Consider the following 23,290-nt stretch of genomic DNA (forward strand, 5'->3'; position numbering starts at 1 on the left):
AAACTTGTTGTTAATTAGCCATTCCAGTTTTAAGAAAGCCTCCTAGATTTTATCAGCTTTCGACAAATATATTTTGACCATTGGTTGTGCTTGCAACTTGTGGGCTATATTTTGTATTCTGTGCACATGTACTCACATGCACGTGCACACACGCGCATGCACACACACTCCTTCTGCATTTAATGGGAGCTTTGGATGTGCAAGAATGAAGACTCAGGTATTTGCTGTTGAATAAAATATGTAAATTTATATTGTTTAAATGATTCTCCTAGCAAGCATATGTGGATAATAGCTGATTAAATCCCGTAGATTTCTCTTGTCCTGTCTGATAGGCCTACAAACAAAGTCTAGTCTAGCATATTTCTTTTTAAAATATGAGCATTAATTACTGTGTCACTTGGGTGATTAAGTAGGTTTTGTTTATTCTTATTGTAATACAATAATTGTGCTTTTATTAAGCATGTAATTTATATTACTGAAATTTATCTGTTACAGAAAATAAACATAGAAGTTATATCTAAGGACAGTGGAAGGCTCAAGATTGAAGCACTCTATTAAAAATTTGACTGCTGATTGCAGCTCGCAATTTTAGCCCTCATCAATCACTGTCTTGAATGACTCATCAAATGATCTTTACCCATAAGGACAGTATTGAGAAAGCCAAGTGAACCAGTAAATATTCTTGATAGTGACACAATGGTTACTAAATACTCTTGAGAACACAGTGAAGCTTTTTATTGTTTGTATTTCATTTTCAGTTACACATAGGAGTAACACTCAATGCACTTGTATCACAGCAGGTGGTGTCACACAGTCTGAAACTCTAATTTTGACTGCTGGACTTAATAGCGTTGTCTTACGGTCTTAGCTGAATAAAGGAAAAAACGAAATAAGAGAATGAAATGAGAGTTATTTCACTGATGTCTGACATCAGTTTATCCAGGATTATGGATATTTATTTTGCAGGTGCTGTGGCTCTTTTGACAAAGCAAATTGCTTCATCTCTCTATAGAGTATAATAATAGATATTGAGTATTTTAAATGGTCTAAATTCTCCAGTGTTTGATGGAGTAAGGGTGTGCAATGGACACAAAAATAGAAAACTTTAGTTACAACATCAAACAGTACTTAGTCCCAGCTGGTTAAAGGTAAAGCATATAGAACTTTTTGTTTTCCCTTATGTTTGAGTAGAAGTGTTTAATTTATGAAGGAAATTATAATACAAGAGATAGCAATTGATAAAGGATAAATCCCCTGAGGACACAGCCATGTGTGATGCAGTTGAATATGTCTAGGACTCTTATTACTACAGTATTTGTATTTGCTATTATTTTGAAATACAAATATAACATTTTGCACACTCCTGCTTCTCACACATGGTCTGTCCAAGGAGTCATTTTTGTTCCTATTTTTAAATGCCGCAGTTTTCCTTCAGTCCCTTTTTAAGTAAAGTTAACAACTCTTTCCACTGAAAGAAAGAAATTAGAGGTGCACATAAGTACAACTATGCTAATACAGACACAAACAACTATTATGCACACCCCTACAACTTGCAAGAGAAAAGTTAAAGGCAAGCCTGCAAAATAAATATGCGTTTTACTCTCAATTTTTGTTTCCAACTCAGATGACTGCTAAATCTTGATTTGCATTTGCCCTCTTTTTGTAACTGATGTGTTTTGGAAAAGAATCTTTGCAAGAGTCATTACATTGAAATGCAGGGCAGAACAATTTGGTGGCAGTATGTATTGACGTTTTTGCAGCATCATGAATCTGACAACTGGGGCCGGGGGGGCTCAAGCAGGGTGTCTTTACAATAGCAACTTGATTCTGCAGACAAAAAGGAAAAAAAAATCATAGAATTATTAAAGTGTCACAATAAAGACAGTAAATACTCTGCATAAAATGGCACTGAAAAGTATATAGGTTACATCATATCATGCTAAATGCACAGTTGTTCAACATGTGACATAAACATGGCACTTAGTTTAGTGGGATAGTATATAGAATGTTAATGTTTATATTAAAATCATCTTACTTCAAATGATCCTGATCCTGCAACCCTTATTCAGGCAAAACTGTCTTTGAAGCCAAAGGGAATTGTGGGTGTACAAAGGCAGCATGGGACCCATAGTGTGCTGAAGTTAAGGTCACTCCTAAAACAGGGCCAGATCCAAAACTAGTTGAAATAGATGGAAACATTCATATTGGATTTCCAACTGCGCAGTGAAATCTTCTGATCTTTCTGTCTAGAGAAGTAACTACTTCTTAGTCTCCTGAGAGGTGGAAATGGGAAGGCTATGCTGGCACTTACACAGTGTAGTATGGACTATCGATCGAAGCAACATTTATTCATCCCAATGAATATTACATAAACTCTGGCACTTAGTTATCTAAATATTGCCCCAAAGGCTCCAAAATTCTTTGAGCAAAAACCAGAAGCACTGAAACTGGCTACCTTTGCCATTTCTATTTGTTCTAAAGCAGATGGCCCATGTATTTCAAGTAATTCTTGCAAAGAGATGAGTAATCAAGAGACCCGAGTCACATCAGGGTTCTTACTATATTGAGTTACAAATATTAAAGGGAGCAGGTCTCTGAAGGTGCATAATGGTACATGAAAAGGGGATTAGAAGTGGAAGGAATCTTATTGCGAATGAGTGCAAAGGGAAAATGCTTCCCATTTTAAAAGTCCTGCACGGAAAAGATACGCCAAGGCTCGCTTAATAGGACTCAGTGTCATTGTAATCTGATTAGCTTCTATTTGATCAGTCTACTGTTCTGAATTAACTTCTGCTTTTTTCGCCCTAGACAGATTGGCAGAATTGGATTAGAGAGCAAAGGCATCTTTAAAAAAATAGAGTTGTTTAACATTAATTGGGCTAAATTATTGTATTAATATGTGGAATAACAGCAAATTGGTGTGAGTCACTCCTTATGGGCCTTCGTTGGCTGCGAGTTTAAATATGTAAAATGTCAGAAACGTGTAGCGGCAATAAAATGAAAGCAGCTTGCAGGCTTTGGCAAGAGCGCACGTACAATTTAGTTTGATTTGTTAGACGTGATTTGACAATAGCTAAACAGAAATAAGTCACACAGCTGCGGGAAAACAAACACAACGGGGTTGCTATTCTCATACTCAATATCCCCTCCCCCCCACTCCCAGTTTCAAGTATAAGCAAGTCAGAGGTGGTTAGCCTCAACCCATCATTGTCAATTCTTCCAGGTGTCAGCTCTGTCCAAGTACAAGCTAAGGTTTGGAGCCTTATAAAGTGCATATGGCTCATTTCGTCATGTTTTAAATTAAAGAAACAAAAAGCAAGATAGCTGTAGCGAGACATTGCCAAAGGACTTGCAGAGACAGCTGATACACAAAGTTCTCCTAGGGCATGCTGGGCGATAAACTTCTAGTTCAAGTGCTGCCAAGCTGTAGATCTGTCCAAAGGAGGTGTCCAAAAGCTCTCCAACTCCTAACATAGGGCTCTAAAGGGCATAGAGGGCATAATCCAGGAGACACAACAGTAATTTTTTAGGACATTGCTACTTAGCGGGATGAGAAGCATCAGTGTCATTACCAGGGCTAGAGGAGAAACTGTTTTACAGATTCGCCCCTCTGAAGGGAAGCTAAGCCCTGCTTGCGTGAATGAACTTCGCTCTCCCATTAGAGCAGCCTTTTAGAGAAATGAAAACATTGTAAGAATAGTCAACCTACCTGTAGAATCAGACACAAAAGTGTATTCAAGCAGCCCTGGAGAACAATGCATTCAACATTCAGCTTGTGCATTTAAAACGCATCAATTTATGAAAAGCTTGTTTGAAGTCTTCATTGGACATTGTATAGATTATGGGATTGATTAAAGAGTTGAGATATCCTAGCCAGGTGAAAAAGTCAAAGATGGCCATGTGGAACCAGCAAGCGTCCTTGCAAATAGGCAACACCAAGGTGATGATGAAGAAGGGCAACCAACAGACAATGAAGGCTCCTAAAATAATCCCTAAAGTCTTGGTAGCTTTCCGCTCTCTAGCAGCCGTGAGCTTCTTTTTCTCCAAAAGGGCATCCGAGATCTTCACCTTGACCTGATTCATATATACAGGAGATCCCGTTTCACTGGAAGCCTCTGGGGCCTTGGAGTTTATGGAGGTGACCGATGAAGATGATCCGGGGGAGTCGGTAATTAAATGAGCCCTTGTTAATCTTTTGCCTTTTTTCGTTGGCGTCTGTTTCAAAATCCGAGATCTGGCTTCCACATAGATCCTTCCGTAGAGGGCTATCAGCAGCAAGGTGGGGAAGTAGAAGGCTCCCACTGTGGAGTAAACGGTGTACAGTATGTGGTCTGTGTTCACCACACAGTCAGAAACTTCTTCCGCTTTCGCTTGACGCCAAAACAAAGGCGGCATGGAGATGGAGATAGAGAAGACCCAGACCAAAGCGATCATGCCAGCTGCCCTTTTGGGAGTCCTTTTAGTAGAATATTCAACTGCATCGGTTATCGCCCAGTATCTGTCCAGGGCGATGACACACAAATGGAGGATGGAGGCTGTGCAACAAGTAATATCCGAAGATAGCCATATATCGCAGACGATCTGGCCCAAAGTCCATTTCCCGGTCACAGTATACATGGTGCTAATGGGCATGACAAGGATAGACACGAGAAGGTCCGTGACGGCCAGAGAGGCGATGAGATAGTTGGCCGGAGTGTGCAATTTCCTTGTCTGGTAGACGGTTGCGATTACAAACGCATTAGAGAGCATGGTGGCGAGAGTGATCAGAGCCAAGATAATGGTGAGGACTATCTTCCAGGAGAGCGGAGTGGCCTCTTGATAGATCCCTTCCTCTGCACTGCAATTGCGGTCGTGGTACGAGTCATTGGTCTGAAGCACCTTCAGGTTGTCGGGTGCCGGCTGGCAGGGAGTCGCTTGCTCCATCACTTTCTCAGCCAAAGCGTCAGCCGGCAAACTGACGGGCGTTGAGTTAGCAACCCAAGGCGGCAAATGGCGGGGCTGCTCCTCCCGCCAGGAAAGCGATCGCCGGAGGAGCGGGCTGCATCTCTTCCAACTCCGCCGTCCCCGGCGCTGACTGGGGAGAGGCGCCGCTCCCCATCCCCAACCGAGCCGGGCAATCCAATGGGGAGTCTTCTCGCTTCTCCTGCGCCCTGGCGAGTCCTTGCCCAGTGGCGCCAGCTAAACCCGGGCACCACGCAAGCCGGTGCATGAGCACACGGGGCTGCAGCCAGCCTGAAATCTCCCCCCGCTTTGGAGGGGTTCAGAGCGGCTCTTCCTGCGGGGCAGCGTGAAGCTTCAGGTACTCGGGCGGAGGTTTCCCTGCCTATTGCCACCCGGACTGCTGCCGCGGGAGATGGGGCGGGCGGGCTCTGCCCCGCCACCGCTGCCCACTTCAGCAAGTTGCTGCGAGGGGCGGCGGCAGGCCGGGGGGCCAAGGCGCCGCCCCGGCCGGGGCCCCTGTGTCCGCCATGCGCTCGGGGGCAGGCAGGGGCTGGGCTCTGGCAGGCAGCAACGCTGCTGGGAGTGAGAGGCGCTCAGCCTCCGCCCCTTATATACAGCCCGGCTCGGAGCCGCTGGAGCAGCGCAACTCGTGCGGTGCCGAGTGCGGGTTCCCGGCGGCTCACCACCCGCCCCCACCCGGGGAGGATCCCTCCGGGTCCTAACGCCCCCTTGCAACCACTTCTTCAGCCCTCTACTCCCCCCCCCACCCCCCGGGCCATGCATTGCTCCTCTCCCACCCCTCCCACTCCTGCTGCCCGCCTGAGGCCGCGAGCGCCGGAGAGAGCGGGCCGAGGAACCGGTTCGGGCCAAGCCCCAAGCCGCGCTTCGCTCGGCCGGATCTCTCGCCTGGTCCCCCCTCTCCTATCTGCCGCTCCTGGGCGGGAACTGTGAGCCCCGGGGTTTGTCCGAGGGCGCTTTTCTGCTCTGGAAACAAGCTGCAAGCGAGGGGGCAGGGAGCCTGCAAACCTGGGGATGTTAGACCGATACCCCGGGCTGCAGCGATCCCTGAGAGTGGCGGGGAGGGCTGGTGCTTTTGGGAGAGATCATGTCTTTTGGTAACGTCTGTTATCTCTTATCCGCCCACTGCATGCTGGGGTGATAGTGCGGCCCTCTGTATTGTAGCCCCCTTGGAGTGGGTTCTTGCGGAAGTTGCTTTTGCTGGAAACTTTCCCCCCACACAGCTGCTGGACTGCTTTAACACAGGCGGGCCAAGCCCAGCTCGCTTCCCAGCCCAGAGCATTGCCCGAGGGCGATGCAGCCCATTCACACGGTGTCTGCATCCTCGTTCCAGAACAGGTATCCCGTACAATGCTAGGGAAGTTTTGCATTCAGATATATCCAGGATCCGGTCGGAAAAGGCAAACAAAAGCGCTCAAGCAGACGGGGTGGAAGATTAGGCTGTAAGGTGATTTTTATTAGCTTAATAGCTATAATCTGTCGTTTACCAGCCTTCAATTTCCGGCAATAAACCGGTGAATTGGTATAGTTTTATTGGAATTCTCTCCCCCCCCCGTGCCCCTCCCCGGAGAAACCTCAGGGCTGGGGAGCGCTCTGATGGGAGCCCAGCGCTTTTATGGACTAATGTTGTGTAAATCCCCGTTTATTGTGTGGGCTTAAAGTCCTAAACAGCAAATAGCCGATCGTTAAAGCACTATCTACTGTCATTTTGAAAGCCCCCCCTCCAGCGTTCACACTGTATTTAATGGAGAGGATGCTTTAATCAACACACACGCACGACTGACTACGCCTGAAGTGTGTGTGTGGTGTTAGTGCAGGCTGGACACACAATGTACAGGATTTCTAACTTCTGGGCGCTGTTGAGAAGTGTCCTTTCAGCTGTTTCAGTCATTTCCCACATGCAATCAAAGGAAAGTTTTGCAAGGAAAATAAATCTAAGATTTTTGTTGATTCGGTGTTCCCGCTGGAGACTCTCAGTAATGTATAGAAAACGGATTGGGGAAGAGAGAGGAAAGGGAATTCTCTTCCTGAAATGTCTATATGTACGTGTGTACGTACGTACACACACACATACACTTGATTTGTGCATGTTGTTTATGTATAAAACTTCAGAGCACTAAAAATCTAATTGAATCTTCCAGACCCGTAAACCTCAGCGGGTGCCGCATTGTTGTCTGGCAATTGAGACTGTCAATCTTTAGCTGGCAAGCTCTGCTCTTGTTCCCCGGGAGTGCTGAGTCCTCAAAGTCACCACCACCTCCAGGGAACCTTTTGTTCAAGGGAGTAGGTCGGTGATCCTGGTGCAGCCCGCACTCTGCAGCTGCATGTTTGCTCTTGTCGCCCAGCCAGCGGCAGCCAGTAGCCAGCCGCTTGTTCTGTGCAGTGGGCCGGGTAAAATGTCAAGAGCTGAAGGGGTTAGCACCTTCCTCTTGCTGGTGAGCCTTCTCTTTTAGTGAGTGTATTCAGGTGTGCTCACAGTGAAATGCTTTTAAAGCACAATTCTGGGAAGCAAAGAGCATTTAGAAAGTAAGCTGATATATAGAGAGAGCCAGAATCATAGGCTACGGCTTTGGCACAGAATTATAGAGCCATTTCCTCCTGTTTATACACTCCCCGACCTGACCAGCGGTGCAGCTGTAAGTAAGAACTCGGAATGTCTTGTAAGACGAGACAAACAGACCAGACAAGACGATGTGCCCAGTCGAAGGGCGTGTTAGGGTGGCAGGCTGAGAAGCAGGGATGTGCAAATATAAAGGAAGGGAGGGGGAAGCCTGTAAGAAAGCTCCCCAAATCGAAGCTCAGAGAAAAAGTTGCCCGCAGCTACCGTGACTTTAAAAAGGCAGGCTGCGAGTGTGCTGATAGAGCGGCTGTCAGTAGGGAACTGTCCAGGAAAGAGACCTTCTGAAACAGGCTAGCGTCCATACGGAATGTCCGCCCGAGAAAAGCAGTGATGCTGGACAGCAAGACATGCACGGGCTCAATCCCCCCCCCCCCCCCCCCCCCCCCCCGTTGCACCCTCCCCGCTCAGACAGGGTGTCAGGCCTTTCGGAAGTGTTGAGCACCCACAAATCGGTGGAAGGTACGGGTACTCCGTATTTTGAAAGTCAATCCATAAAGGCCTAGTCCCGCCCTCACTGAAATCATCTAGTTAGAAACTCTGCAGGACTAGAGCTTCAAACAATATCTTGGCAGAGATGAGAGTTTGAGTTAATTGGAGTTTTGATAGTCAAGGTTTGGCTGTACTTGCATTGGCTTCTGGTAGCAGTATATATCTTCCCTATTCACTCCCAAGAATCAGCCTCTGAGATTTGCCACTTTTTCAGCACGGAACCAATAGATATAGCCAAGCTCACCTATTGATGTAAAATATGCACTTGATTAAAGGGCCAGACGTTGTTTTTATGAACATATTTTATTTTGTATGTACACACAACGGTGTATTTAACTGCACTTCACTGCACACTGGAAATGTGTTCCTTGACCATTTAGCAGTGAGTGATTAGCCCATGTCCACATGTTACACAGTGGGTAAATTCAATCGCTGCTTAATTGCTCTTCCATGGATATAAATGAGGGTAGAATATTGACCCTCGGTCTTTACATCAGTGAAGCTTGGTCTCCCGCCCTCTGGCGTAGGGACTGTTTTATGTACATGCTTCAACAGTGCCTAGCACAACGAGGTCCTCCTATTAGTTGATCGTTACTTATAACAAATAGTAATATAGAGCCTTTTGTATTCTTCGGGACTCTTTTCAGTGGGAAGAGATTTTACAATGTGAGTTCTTCGTGCCGCTGCAGTATAAATTCCCCCTCTCCCATTTAACATTTTCTATTGATTTTGGTTAAACTCCTGTAGGCAACTTCCCTCTGAATTCCCACCCCCGAATTCTCCCAAGAAGGGCCAAATTTGTGATACCCAATTGATTTTAATTTCAAAAACTCTTTCTGTTTTGCCACAGCATGTCTTCCTTCGGTGGAAAGGCTCTTCTCTTACACTTGCATTTCCTTCAACAGTAACGTTCTAACCTTATGACCTCCAGGCTAACCTTTAATCAAGACAAATACCACGTGGCTGGAGAATGAGCTCTGGCCTCTCTATTGATGCAGTTGTTTACCCTTATGATAAAAAAGTTCTTGTTCCTCTGAGGGTGCTCTTGCGGTTGTCCTTCTCCCTTAGTTCTCGGTATTGTACATCGATATTCATCAGTCCTCGGTCCCCTGTTTGTTTGGCAAGAAATGTCTTTCCGTCTCACTTTTTTAAAGTTATGCTATACAACGCTGAATCTTATGATCAAGAGTATATTCATCCAGGGCCAAAATCATCATTGGTGTAATTTCAATGATTTCACTAGAGTTACACCAGGGAATAATTGGGCCCCCATAATTGGCCCCACTTATTTTGGCAAATATGCCCAATATTTCTTACTGGGAATACTGCTTGAAGTGGCAATAGCTTACTGACAGGCAATAAGGTAAAAGACAACTTCCTAACTGGGCTCACTGTAGCAGGTTATGTACTGATGATCTCCATGGAGGGGTTGGGGGAGAAGGAATGTTCCCACCCAGGCTGTGGAGCTACTCCATAGGGGTTTGTAGAAGGGCGGGCTCATCCCTGCAGCGCCTCCTGCTGGCAGTCTCCGGGAATTAGCTCTTCCAGCATCCTGGAGCGCCCTCTGCAGGCCGGTGGTCCGCCTGTCCTCTGGCCCCCATGTCCCACCCGGGACCCTGGTGCTCTTTTACCTGGGGTGCTGCCCCCTGGCAGTAATCCCTCAGTCTTAGGGTCTCCCCTCCCCGGGGAACCCCCACCCACTATTCCCACCTCACCTCAGTATAAGGCTACTGCCAGTCATCATCTAGCCCCACGCCCTGGGGCAGACTGCAGTATCAGCCTACTCATCACTGGCAAGGTTGGGTTTAGACATGTTGCCTTGGCCTACCCCTGGGCTGCCCTCTGCAACCTCCAGTACTTATTAGCCTAATGCTAGGCCACAGCCTGGAGCTTTCCAGGCTGGAGCTCCCCAGCCTTTCCCCAGCCCTGCTCCACTCAGGTACCCTGTCTCTAGCTCCCTGCAGCCAGTCCCTTCTCCCTCTACAGGCAGAGGGAGACTGTCTCCTTGCTCCTGGCTCCCAGCCTTTATAGGGCCAGCTGGGCCCTGATTGGGGCATGGCCCAGCTGCGGCTGCTTCCCCAATCAGCCCAGCATCCAGAGCTGCAGCCCTCTCCAGGGCTGCTTTTACCCCTGCATCCCTCTTTAAGGACTGATTTCAAGCCCTTCAGGGTAGGAGTGGGTGACCACCCTGCTACAGGGTTCCTGATAAAAAGGGGAAGGAAAACTCTGGAAAACTGTATCCATTCTCTTTGGGCTGTGAATGCTGATTCTTAAGATCTGGGCCATAGTGAAAGATGCTGCAGACTTTCAAGGGTGTCTTTTATTCTCTCTTCACCCAAGGAATTCACAGTCCAAGTGCTGTTACATGATGGGCTCCCACAGAGCCAAGAATTGATGGAGGCAGGAAACAGGATGATAGCAGGATCTTCAAGAAATTATTGGCAAGTGTCATCTTATCCTGGAGTTTCAGTCTGTACAATAATTTGAATCACATATATTATCACATGAATGATTCTAATCCATAATTATGCCATCACACTGAAACCTGCATTTCAAAGCAACAGGCAGAAACTCTCGCAACCTTCTATTCTTATCAACTGTGCCTTAAAAGATGTTTATGGAAAGAGATTCAACTTCTTGCAGCTTTTGGCTTTTACACAGAGGCATGCATAAATAGTCATTTCATTCTGTTGGGGTAATAGTTCTGATATTTCTTTTATACACGTTTCGACTATTAAAATAGCTGAATTAAGGAACTACAAGTGAAAAAAAAAGATAATATTCTGGTTATCCTATCGCAAACTGTCAGCATATGGTGAATGCTGTGGCACAAACTTGGGTTGGTGGCTTGTGAAGAAAGACAGACAAGTAGGAACAATTCTATGAATACCACAAATTAAGAGTCTAAGCCCACAATCAGATCTGTGAAGGTGGATCTTTTCATCCATTTGGAGTCAACAGGGCTGTGCATAGGTTCATAGGTCTGTCTCAATGAACCAGAAGGGATCAGGGCCTTTGAATTTTGTTGTGTTCTCTTAGGCTTTAAGTCACTCCAGTGTATAAGGCTTTAGGCACAACTTAAGCCTCCCTTATACTTATATTGGTATTTGGTTGAGTTTGCCAGCAGACAAACATCACCAAAATATGTGTGAAGTTTCCTGATGTTAACTTTGAAATATAGATGAGGCCATTTAAACGCCAACACTTTTAAGTCACTAGTCAAAATAAAAACACCCAGCTTGAGTTACTAAAATTTAATTATAAGGAACAGCTGGGGATGGTTTTGATTTTGACTCTAAAGTCCTATAAAAAGAAACAAGCACATGTGTTCATGCTCACACTCTTTTTCACAATGACACATACACACTCACACTTAATTGGACTCTTTACACAGAGGAATAAAGCCCATATAATTTGAATTATCACTTTCTTCTTTGAATTTGTCCAATTAGGAAGAGCCGAGCATCCATAGGTGCAGAAGAAGACACTCAAATCTCCTATAAATAGGGCTTATCTTGCATTACAAATTACTTTTTAACTGGACATCCAGGGTCGGATGATAAGAGGACTCAATCCTCCCTTGTGCATTCTCTGCCACTTCATCTCCAGACACTGCATCCTGCCTAACTGGCTTCCTCCAGCTCATGGAAGTGGTATCAGTGCTCGGTGACTGCTTCCCCTTCACCCTAAACAGGACTCATAGATGATGATCAGTTTATCACGTATGGAGTTTTGGCAAATGCTACATGACCACCTTAGACCAACCCACCATAATATAAGCATAGAATATTACTGTTGGAAGAGACCTCAGAAGTCCATCTCCTCCTTCTAGGCTGGCCAATGTCCTCCTGGCAACAGAACAGAAAAAAAGACACTCAACAGGAAACAGAAGTAGTCCCATCATAATCACAGGTATTTTCTAAGGCAGCCTTTTGTTACGAGAGCCTCCAGATCCGGTTGCAGAGCAGCATGTACAGTAACTCCAGTGAAAGCTCTGCCCTTTCTCCAGGCCCCTCATAAGCAATGTTCCCTGAGGAGGGACCATCCTCACAGTTTAGACAGTCACAAGTTATGCATTTTAGGTAATCAATGTTTGACGCTCAGCAGGAGAAGTAATGAATTTTGTGCAGCTCCTTGTGGAATGTCCTTTGGTACAAAGGAAATGGTTCCCATCCCTAAACTTTCAGATATCAGGCTACAGTTATGTGCTAAGTAGTTAGCATGGGTGAACTACCCCTTTAATGCAGAACTCTTTCTTCAGAAGAAGAGCTAGATACCTGTTCAGCATGTAAGCCAGCTTCTCACCATCTCCCAGAACCTGATGGTAAAGCTTTAAGAGGAAGTAAAGTGGGGTACTGAGGACTCCAAATCTGGACTATCTGGAGGCCCCTAATTTGAAAGGTATTTGTCCAGCATTCTATGCTGAGACTTGACAAAAGGTAAACCTTCCACAATCAGTTATGAAGTGGATATCACAGGGGCTAAAGCTTATTTCACTTTGTCAGGTGTAAACTTGCCTCACATTAGAGGAGAAAATCTGCAAAGAGTTAGTTTAGGATCTAGAGTTGTTTTTAAAAATCTCCAATAGTGAAACTCCCAAACAGTAAGTTTTTTGAAACACTGCACTGAATTCTTCATATGTGTTTAAGAAAGACAACAAATCAGGAGAGAACAAACTGCACAGGGAATGTGTTCAGTGCTGTAAATCAGAGCGAAGAAATACCAGTACTGTGAACTAAGGGCCAGATCCTCAGTTGGTGTAAAGCAGCATAGTTCCATTGACTTCAGAAGAGCTAAGCTGATTTACTCTAGATGAGGATCTGGCATTTCTAAATCCCTAGTGAATATCTATCTAGGCAAAAAGGTAACATATGTTAAGCACACTGCTACTGTTAATATATATGCTTTCACCTTAGCTTCTTTTTCCATTGTGGTAACCAGACTTAACTCCCAATTTTTTATAGCTTTTGGCTTTATATTGGTCAGCTGGAGTGTCAGAGCTGGCTCTTTTGAAAACCATTGATGAAGAAAAATCCAAGCCCACAAGTACATCATCAGGGAAGATTATAACTCATACTGACAGTACCCACATTCTACTTTACATTGTCTTGTTGGGAAAGATCCAAGCTTATGTGTCCTTTCCTATCTTGAAGCTATACTAAAAGATCTAGTGACAGAACAGCTGATTTAGCCATCCTTTTTATGACAGCTGCAGATTCTCTGCAAGCCAGTCAGATCCAATACAATCAGGTCTTGGACTCAGACTCACATAAAAAATGCAAGTATAGATGTTGCCAAGTATGGGACCCAATCTGTCAAAGGGTTGTGCAATTATCAAAGGATGTGATGTAGCCACAGTTCTTTCTGCAGCCCATTTGGCATGGGAGAACAGACGTCCATGAAACATTACTGGAAACTCTTCAATGAGTATATTCAATTTCCCTGCAATGAGTTTAAAGTTCTCCCAAATATTGAAAGTAATGTGACTCTTTAACCTCTAGTTGTAAGAATAAATATTTCAATTTATTTGAGGGGAATGAGGGCATTAATGTAGCTCAAGTGACTTCAATGGAACTGTGCCAGTTTATGCCAGCTAAAGATCTGGGTTACTATTTCCCCCCATCTTTTATTTATTGATTTATCCCATCTATATTTCTCATAGATGTATTTTCGAATATATAGTATATATCTTCCTTAGTTAGACAAGGTCAGCTTCTATTTTTCTTTCCTTACAGGAAGAGATCAGACTAAAAGATTCAGTTCTCAGGTCAGAACCCTGTCAAGATAAAGGTTGCAAATATCTCTACTGACCTTCCAAAATATCTCGCCTGTGGGTGTGTTCTTCAGAATGTACTGGACTTTAATGATTATAGTAAATGGAGCCAATTCTGTCCTCAATTTCACATAGCAGAAGGCAGATTTAGGCTCCTTTATTCATTTTTGGGTCTATATTTTGGACATGAATTGTACTGTTTTTTCTTTCCCTTGTTGGCCAAAACATTTTACTTCCCTCTAAGGTATAGTTTACAACGTGGAATGTACATAAAATAATCATGTTGTTTATATTGCTTATAGACATCACTGATTCTAAGCAGCTAGTGGAATTCTAAATAGGATTAGAAGTTTATACAGGTGATCACAACATTATATTAGATAGGATTATGAGCACATTAGAAGGGGTATAAACTAACCATTAACTGACAAGAAGTTGTGCTGCAACTCTTGCTAATTGATTGCCAACTAATTCATTAACTGACACAATAGTAAATTCTACTGTAGACACTCTCAAACATTTGTTCATGGTCATCTGTTACCTTAGGCTGAATCCTACAGTGAAGCATGACCAGGAACAAATATTTGTCTTCTGGAACAATCATTGTGAGTCAAGCATGGACATATCCTCTGGGGTTTCTTGCATCTGTAAAACATCTGGTACTAGCCATTGTCAGAGACAGGATACTGGACTTGATGGAATCAATTTCTGTTTTCCTGTAAAAATTGTCTTGTGGCTTATTACATATTTTCCATTTGGGGAATAGTGAAGGGTTTTGGAAGGACATTGAAAATTGTGTCCCGTTTCTTTATGTAACTAATTCAAAATGAGACTGGGATGTCAGGGCAGCCTCCTGAGAGGTGGCATGTGTCAGCTTGTTCACATCTATGGCAATTCTGCTTCTCTGAAGTGTTGAGACTTAAAGGGCAGGAGGATAACTTAAATGTGAAACATAGTGTAATTTCCCCTCCTCAGATAAACAGAGGATGTTCTTAAAGAGGCAGGATTGTGGGTTGTGATTTTTGGAAGGGACAGCAGGAAATATAATCTGCCTCCCCCTCTCCTCACTTGCTCATCATCTGCCTCCAGAGACCAAAATCTTCAGGGCTTCTTCAAGGAAAGTTTTCTTGAGTAAGGACTGAGTATAAGGCCTTCACAATTTCATCCAGTTTTTAAATGATATACATTGCATTGCCTGCTATTTATTCTTATCATTCTAATGTGTTAAAATCTGAATGCCCCTTGAAGAGTCAATGGCTGAAAGTTCCTATATTATGAGAAGCTTATTGATTTGCTTTGACATAAATCCTGCAAGTTTGCAATGATTTTAGTTTCTGCAACAGGCGCACTTTGTCACTTTGTGTTGTCAAGAGGTTTGCGGTTCTTCTGTAGGATTGAATAACTCACCTTCCCTTCAAAAGGCATGTTTTTTGCAGGTTTGCCTACTCTTCACTGTTTTGATTGCTAGTAAGTTCCCAGAGTTCTCCAAGTTGTCATCAATGGACAAGAAGTTAATGTGGGGACTAGTCTATTATTTACTGCCTCATGTTTATCCTGCTGAAACAATATTGAGGATGTATACCCCTGAACACTAGAGGTGATGCACATTCACTTTTATATCCCTTGGCAAAAGCAGACTTTTAACTTGGATTATATCAGATGACAATTATTAGAACAGGAGAATCCAGGAAGCTCATTTCTTCTATTGAGGAACTGCTTGAGCATCCAATTTTTTTTTTTTAGTTAGTTATTTCTCCAACTCTCCATTATTGGGTCTTGCTGGTTCCCATGGAGCTTTATTTCTTGCTCAGGATCAAATTCTGCTCTCAGCTACACTGGTCCAACTGGCCTGCAGATTTGCAACCCACTTCATTTTCATTTATGTGTATACAAGACCCATTGAATTTTCCCCTAAAGCTTTATCACGGGCTTAATGTCAATAAAATAAAGAAACAAATCACTTGGATTCCTAATAACAATATTGGGAGGAAAAAACAGAATAAATTAAGAGGAAGATTAAAAGCAGGTAATAGGCTAGGTGGATCTTGGTTTTAATCCTCTGCTGAAGATTCTAAATCAGGCCAGAGTGTGTCATACTAGTCACTTGGATTTTAAAATGATATAAACACAGGGAGGGCACAGCAGATTTCAAGGAGAGTGATAGAGTAACCTGAGGATATTTAATGAACTGCTTTAGATAACACTAGCTCTTTATAATGAAAAATAAAGAGCTACACAGGGAGTGGTTTTACTACATTACACAAAATTCCGATGGGGATTCACAGAGTAATGTGACCCTCCAAGGAAAGTCTACTTGGACTATTTTGAAATGCAGGAACATGAGAGTATTGCAAATAATCCGCGGAAGGTCTGAGGGCACCAAATGCATTTCTTTACACAGTCAAGTTCAACCTTTGCTATTATGTAACCAACATAATCACATTAATTTTCAATTGAATTCTGCATTCACTGTTATTTATACCAGCATTGTAAACAGCATTTCTTGACTCATTGAAACTTATTAAAGAGCTTGTGCAGATACCTACCGTAGGTGTAGAGCCCACAGGAAAAAAGGGTTTGGAGATAATGTCAGTATCGAAAGAGTGGCATAGTGCCATTTTTTTCAAACTGGAGACAAATTGAAATGGGCATTAGATGAGATAAAATTGTTAGGAATTAATACAACAAACATGAAAGAAATAGTGGGTCAAGACATAAAGTTTCATGCTATTGGTTCATGGGGAGATTTGCCTGAGCTTGACTTGAGTGAAACTTGAGTCCCTGATCATCCCAATTCAAATACACACACAGACGGAATCCTCCATGCACAGAATTTACACATAAAAGGAAGGACTCAGCCTTCTGTGGACCTCCACAAATGTTGCTGCACTGGACCATGGTCTATATCAGTGGAAAGGGCTGGAAAGGGCAATCCTTACTTTCCCTTGGAGTAGGTGAATATGATAATATAGGTTTTGGCATTATCTGATTTTTGTAAAATATCCTTGGAAGAAAGCAAAACTGAATTAATATGATTCATAAAATGAGGAGCCCAGTTGATTCTAAAATATTGATAACAGGTGTTTTGGACATTGTTAAAACATAGGTAAGCAGCAAAAGGATTTTTTTTTATTGAGCCACTGTAGTGACAAAGATGGTGATTTTGGTAAAGGCAAAGTAAGTTAAATGTAACCAAATGGTATACTAGGAAGGCTGATTGAGAAAATCTAGAACAGGTCACTTTCTATTTTAGGGAGATAAATTCACAATCCCTAGACCTTCTGTAATGTATAGAAGATACACAGATTTCAAGACCACAGGGGAGCATTATGATTCTGTAGTCCAGTGATACTCAGACTAAGGCTCGTGAGCCGCAAGTGATTCTTTAATGTGTCTCCTGCGGTTCTTTGCAGCACATGATATTAAAACACTGGGTGATTTAATTATTAACCAATCAGTATGCTTTTGCTATGTTATTAACCAATTGTAGTTGATAAAATAATAAGATTTGGTCAGTCATTTTTCTGTGAGAATATTATAGAGATATATAAAAATAGTAAATTAAGCAAAGAATTCACACTAATGTGGTTCTTTTGGGTAATGTTGATTGCTAATTTGGCTCCTGAACCAGGGAGGTCTGAGTATCACTGCTTTATTCTGACTGCCTGCATAGCACAGGCTATATCATTTCTCCAAGTGATTCATGCATTGAGCCCAATAACTTGTTACTGAACTAGAGCACCGGTTTTAGAAAGACACCCAATCCTGATTCAATGACTCCAAGTGAAAATCTACCATGTCCTTCGTTAAACTATTCCAGTGGTAAATTGCCTTAACTGTTAAAAAAATCTGTTTTATTTCTAGTTTGAGCGTTGATGACTTTAGCTTCCAGCCATTGGATTTTGTACGCCTTTGTCTGCTAGATTAAAGAGCCCTTTAGTATCAAATGTCTTCTACCTGTGTAGGTCTCTGTAGACTGTGATCAAGTTGCCTCTTAACTTCTTTTTGATAAGTGAAGTAAACTGAGCTCTTCAAGTCTCTTATTGTAAGGTGAGTGTTCCAGATCTTGAATCATTGCTGTAGCTCTTCTCTGAACCCTTTCCAATTTTTCAGTACATAAAACTATAGGAACATAGGCTTTATACAAGTTAATTGTGAAAAAAGATCTGTTAGGTCACCTAGGCTATGCCCCCTGCCAACTAAGGATTGTTGCCTACAGTATAATCTCATGTGCTATGTCCATTCTAGTTTTAAATGTTTCAAGTAATGGGGCTTCTGTCATTTCCTTGAGAAATTATTTTGCAGACTAATAAATACCATCTTTGGCAAGATTTTTCTGATAATCATCTTAAATTATATCTTAATTTCATCCTGTTACCCCTTGGTTTTAAATTCTTGAACCACCTTAAACATTCTTTATTTTCTTCATGTTGACTGTGATCATATATCTCCATTTACTCATTGCTTAGCTATACCATACATATATAGGGTCCAACCTTTTGCTGGTATAAGAGGGCCTACGTCTTTTATCTTTAATGGAGCTATGCATATTTACACCAGCTCAGATTCTGGCCCTTAATTCTTTTAATCTGTTCTCATAAATCAATCCCTCTAGCCCATCATTTTTGTTACTGTCTTCTAAAAGGTAATATGGTATCTAATAGTTTACACATTTTAAATGTTTTATCTACCCTAGTTCTCTTTGTTTCACTTATAGGAATAAATTAAATAAATGGAAAACAATAGATAGTCATAGCTTCTGAAGATTGTATATTATGTTAGTACAGTGGCTTACACAATAGAGCCCTGAACTTGGTTCAGTACTCCAGGCGTTATCACAAGTATAACAATAAGTAACAATAAGAATGAATGTATCTTTGTAAACTTGAATTCAGATAGCAAGGAAAGTGTCAAACCTCATGAAGATTTTGTTGGATATGATATAGCATATCCATTCCTTTGATATCTCAATAATACATTGCTCAAACATGCAAAAAATGCATGGTATGTGAACACATTGAAAATTGTCAGGTAGGACTTCCTGTTGGCTTAATAGTAATGGCAATACTGCCATTTGAGAAATCCAGGTTTGATTTGGGTCCTGGCTTGTCATGCAACCGGCCAGTAAAGTCTGTGCATGTTACAAAAATTATAGAAATCCGATTCAGGCAGTGTGTTGATTGGCTCTAATAGAGAATGGCTATTCAGTCTTCCTTGGGCACAATTAGCGTGGGTATATTGAAAAGGGGAGAAATGTGAGACTCTTATGGCATTGCCAGAGATTTGGAAGACCCCAAAGGAGAAAAATTGGAAACACACTATTCCACTGGCCAAAATGCTAACAAAGGAGAAACAGTACATTTTATAGTATAGCCATATATGCTATATAAAGACAATAATACACTAGGCTATTAAGCAGAGGCAAAGTTTTGCCTTAATATATATTGGAGCTGTGTATTCTTATTATTTACTAGTATCACCAAAGATAAAAGGGCTACAAAGTATAGTAAGGCTACAACGGGGCCTTTTGTGAGGCAAAATCATTGTATACTGTAATTTCCATAATATCTGTGTAATTAGTGAGCCTGCTAACTCTGTCACATCTTACTTCGAACTTCTATTTCATGCTAATGGAGCATTTGTATAACAGGACAGCACTTATCAATCTAATGTTTAAATAGGAGTTCAATTGCAGAGGCAGTTTTCTGAATCAGTCTGAGGATATTATTAACTCCTCATACCGTGGTGACAAAAGCTAAACAGAGATTTATTCAGTTTAAGATCATGTACTGGGTTTAATGGACCCCTGACCACTTCAATACAAGTGATTTAGTAGCAAATGAGATCTTCTGCTATTATGAAAAAGAGAATGGGGATTTACTACATTTGTTGTGGACAAATCAGAAAGTCGGCTTTCAATAATCGGGAATGTACTGTATAGAAAGAGATTACAGGTTTAGTGAAATACTACTTTCCTTCCTGTGTAGATGCTTCTTGCACAATAGATAATATTTCTGAAAAATGCTCATACAGGAATAGTGCACAGCTTCATTCTCCTTAAAGTCAGTGGGAGAGTCCAGACATGTTGGACCAGATTGTGAATACTTTACTCTCCCTGAATGGCTGATCAGTAGTGAGAGTAAGGGGTTCAAAATCTCTCTCTGAGGGTCAGAGGAATATTGGAGTCAAAATCCACCTATGGATTTATGTGGAGAATTTTGTCTGCACAGGCAAGCACCATTACATTGTGGCCCATATGAGGGTACGATGGAAGATTTGGTCCTTTTTATGTCTTCTTTGCTCTACTTACATATGTCAATCTAGCAGAAAAACAAGATGTCTCTGACTTAACTGCAGTTGCCCCTGTAATAAAATATTTGCAGTGTTAGATTCACAGACTTCAAGGTCAAAAGGGACCATCATAACCATCTAATCTGACCTCCTGCACATTGCAGGCCACCCACCCACTCCTGTAATAGAACCCTCACCTCTGGCTGAGTTACTGAAGTCCTAAAATCTTGGTTTAAAGACCTCAAGTTACAGAGACACCACCATTTACACTAATTTAAACCAGCACTGCTGGGACAATTTTTATAGTGGGGGTGCTGAGAACCATTGAACCAAACTGTAAATCCTGTACGTAATGGAAACTACTTCAAGTTAGGGGGTGCTGCAGCACCCATAGTTCCAGCACCTATGGTTTAAACCTGAAAGTGACCCATGCCTCATGCTGCAGAGGAAGGCAGAAAACCCTCTGGGTCTCTGCCAATCTGACTCAGCGGAAAAGTCCTTCCCTGACCCCAAATGTGGTGATCAGTTAGACGCTGAGCATGTGGGCAAGACCCAGCAGCCAGACACCCGGGAAAGAATTCTCTGTAGTAACTCAGAACCCTCCCCAACTAGTGTTCTATCTTTGGCCATTGGGGACATTTGCTACTAGCAATTGCAGATGGGCCACATGCCATTGTAGGCAATCTCATCATACCATCTCCTCCACAAACTTATCAAGCTCAGTCTTGAAGCCAGTTAGGTTTTTTTATCCGCACTGCTCCCCTTGAAAAGCTGTTCCAGAACTTCACTCTTCTGATGGTTAGAAATCTTTGCCTAATTTCAAGCCTAAACTTGTTGATAGCCAGTTTATATCCATTTGTTCATAGAATATCAGGGTTGGAAGGGACCTCAGGAGGTCATCTAGTCCAACCCTCTGCTCAAAGCAAGACCAATCCCCAATTTTTGCCCCAGATCCCTAAACGGCCCTCTCAGTAATTGAACTTCTCAACCCTGGGTTTAGCAGGCCAATGCTCAAACCACTGAGCTATTCCTCCCCATTCTTGTATCCACATTGGCACTTAACTTAAATAACTCCTCTGCCTTCCTAGTGTTTATCCCATCTGATGTATTTATAGAAAGCAATCAGATCTCCTCTCAGCCTTCTTTTGGTTAGGCTAACCAAGCCAAGTTCTTATCTCATAAGGTAGGTTTTCAGTTCCTCAGATCATCTTAGTAGCCCTTCTCTGTATCTGTTCCAGTTTGAATTCATCTTTCTTAAACATGGGAGACCAGAATTGCATACAATATTCCAGATGAGATCTCACCAGCACCGTATATAATGAAACTAACACTTCCTACTGGAAATACCTTGCCTGATGCATCCTAGGACTTAGCCTTTTTTCACATTGGTGGCTCATAGTCATTCTGTGATCAACCAATACACCCAGGTTTTTCTCCTCCCCTGTCACTTCCAACTGATACGTCCCCTGCTTATAGCACAAATTCTTGTTGTTGCTCCCTAAATGCATGACCTGGAACTTTGCACTATTAAATTTCATCCCATGTATATTACTCCAGCTTACAAAGTCATCCAGATCTTCTTGTATGATATTATAAGCACATTCCCACTTTTTGTGCCAAGGTCAGTAATAAAAATGTTAAATAAAGTAGGTACCAAGACCGATTCCTCAGGAACTCCACTAGTAACCTCCTTCCAGCCTGACAGTTCACCTTTCAGTATGACCCATTGTAGTCTTCCCTTTAACCAGTTCCTTGTCCACCTTTCAATTCTCATATTAATCCCCATCTTCTCCAATTTAACTAATAATTTCCTATGTGGAACTGTATCAGATGCCTTACTGAAATCCAGGTAGATTGACCTACTGCATTTTTTTTAGACAAAGGTGTCTAAAAAAACAGTTATCTCAAAGAAGGAGATCAGCTTGGTCTGGCATGATCTACTTTTTGTAAACCAGTTTCTATTTTATCCCAATTACTGTTAACCTCTATGTCCTTAACCACTTTTTCTTTCAAAATTTGTTCCAAGACCTCACATACAAACTAACAGGCCTGTTGTTTCCTGGATCACTTTTTCCTCTTTCTTAAAAATAGAAACTATATTAGCAATTCTCCAGCCATAGGGTAAAACCCCCAAGTTTAAAGATTCATTAAAAATCCTTGCTAATGAGCTTGATTTTGACTGAGTTACACTGGTGTATATTCAGTGATTCCTCTTTAAGTAAATGATGTTATTCTAGACTTATATCAGCATAACTGAGATCAGAATTGGGTCATGTATTGAAACAAGGTTAGGTTTTCCTGGATCTGGGATGGAAAAACCTACATATCTTCCACTGCTAAGTCTATAAAAATCTGGCATTTTGCTTGACACATTCCAAAAACTTTGTCTTGTTTGCCATCAGGTGCATAGATACTACAATGATGGGCTGAATAGAATCACTGTATGAATTCTTCCTCTCCACTTATATGGGAAGGTAGGTAGGTATGCTTTTTGCTTCAGTAGATTTGGTATTATAATCTCTCCTTGATTTGAACTTAATGTTCAGGTTAAATGCCTTTGATGTTTGTTGTCTCTTGCTTTTATAATTTAAATGAAAAATGCTGAAAGCATGATCTTTTCAAGTCTAGCTTGCCATTGTATTTATTTAATTTAGTGTTTTAATATAGCAATATCTATGCCATTAATATTTACCGAATAGCACAGTGGCATACTTATATATGATATAATCAAAAGATTTTCTATAAAATATGGCTGTTCAAGGTACTGATCTATTTTCCACATTAGTCAAGATTTGGCTGTATAACAAAAATCTTCAGCAACTTGGTGATTTTTAAAACAGTGGAAATAATTGTTATAGCATAAAACAAAAGTATTTCCTAATATTTATTTGCAAATGTCTAACTTAGGAAAGGTAAGTGACAAGACCCCCGAAAATTAGGGGGAGAGAGTTCCTGGGAATCTTAAGATCTATAGTAGTTAGAAGCTTCAGAAAAGCTAAAAAATAATTTCAGAAAATGTTTTTAAGCTTTGAGATCAATTTCAAAATACTGGGATTCCTTCTCCACTCAGAATTATGGACTTTATACTTTCCTAATCAAAATATTAATTTGTATCTTGTGCTATTAAAAAAGGAAACAAAAACCGGCACAAATCTCAG

The 23,290-nt window shown here is 41.9% G+C and overlaps 1 protein-coding gene across 1 annotated transcript; it reads right to left on the reverse strand.

Moving 5' to 3' along the window:
* Window positions 1-720: 720 nt before the first annotated feature.
* On the reverse strand, window positions 721-5,525 carry HTR1B (5-hydroxytryptamine receptor 1B). The gene is made up of 2 exons (XM_005299616.5): window positions 3,710-5,525; window positions 721-1,827 (listed from the first exon to the last, which is right to left on the reverse strand). The coding sequence occupies exon 1, from the start codon at window positions 4,921-4,923 to the stop codon at window positions 3,769-3,771; it is 1,155 nt and encodes a 384-aa protein (XP_005299673.1). The 5' UTR covers window positions 4,924-5,525; the 3' UTR covers window positions 721-1,827; window positions 3,710-3,768.
* Window positions 5,526-23,290: the final 17,765 nt, after the last annotated feature.

This window comes from Chrysemys picta, chromosome 3 (genome assembly GCF_011386835.1).
Source record: "Chrysemys picta bellii isolate R12L10 chromosome 3, ASM1138683v2, whole genome shotgun sequence".
Lineage (NCBI taxonomy): Eukaryota > Metazoa > Chordata > Testudines > Emydidae > Chrysemys > Chrysemys picta.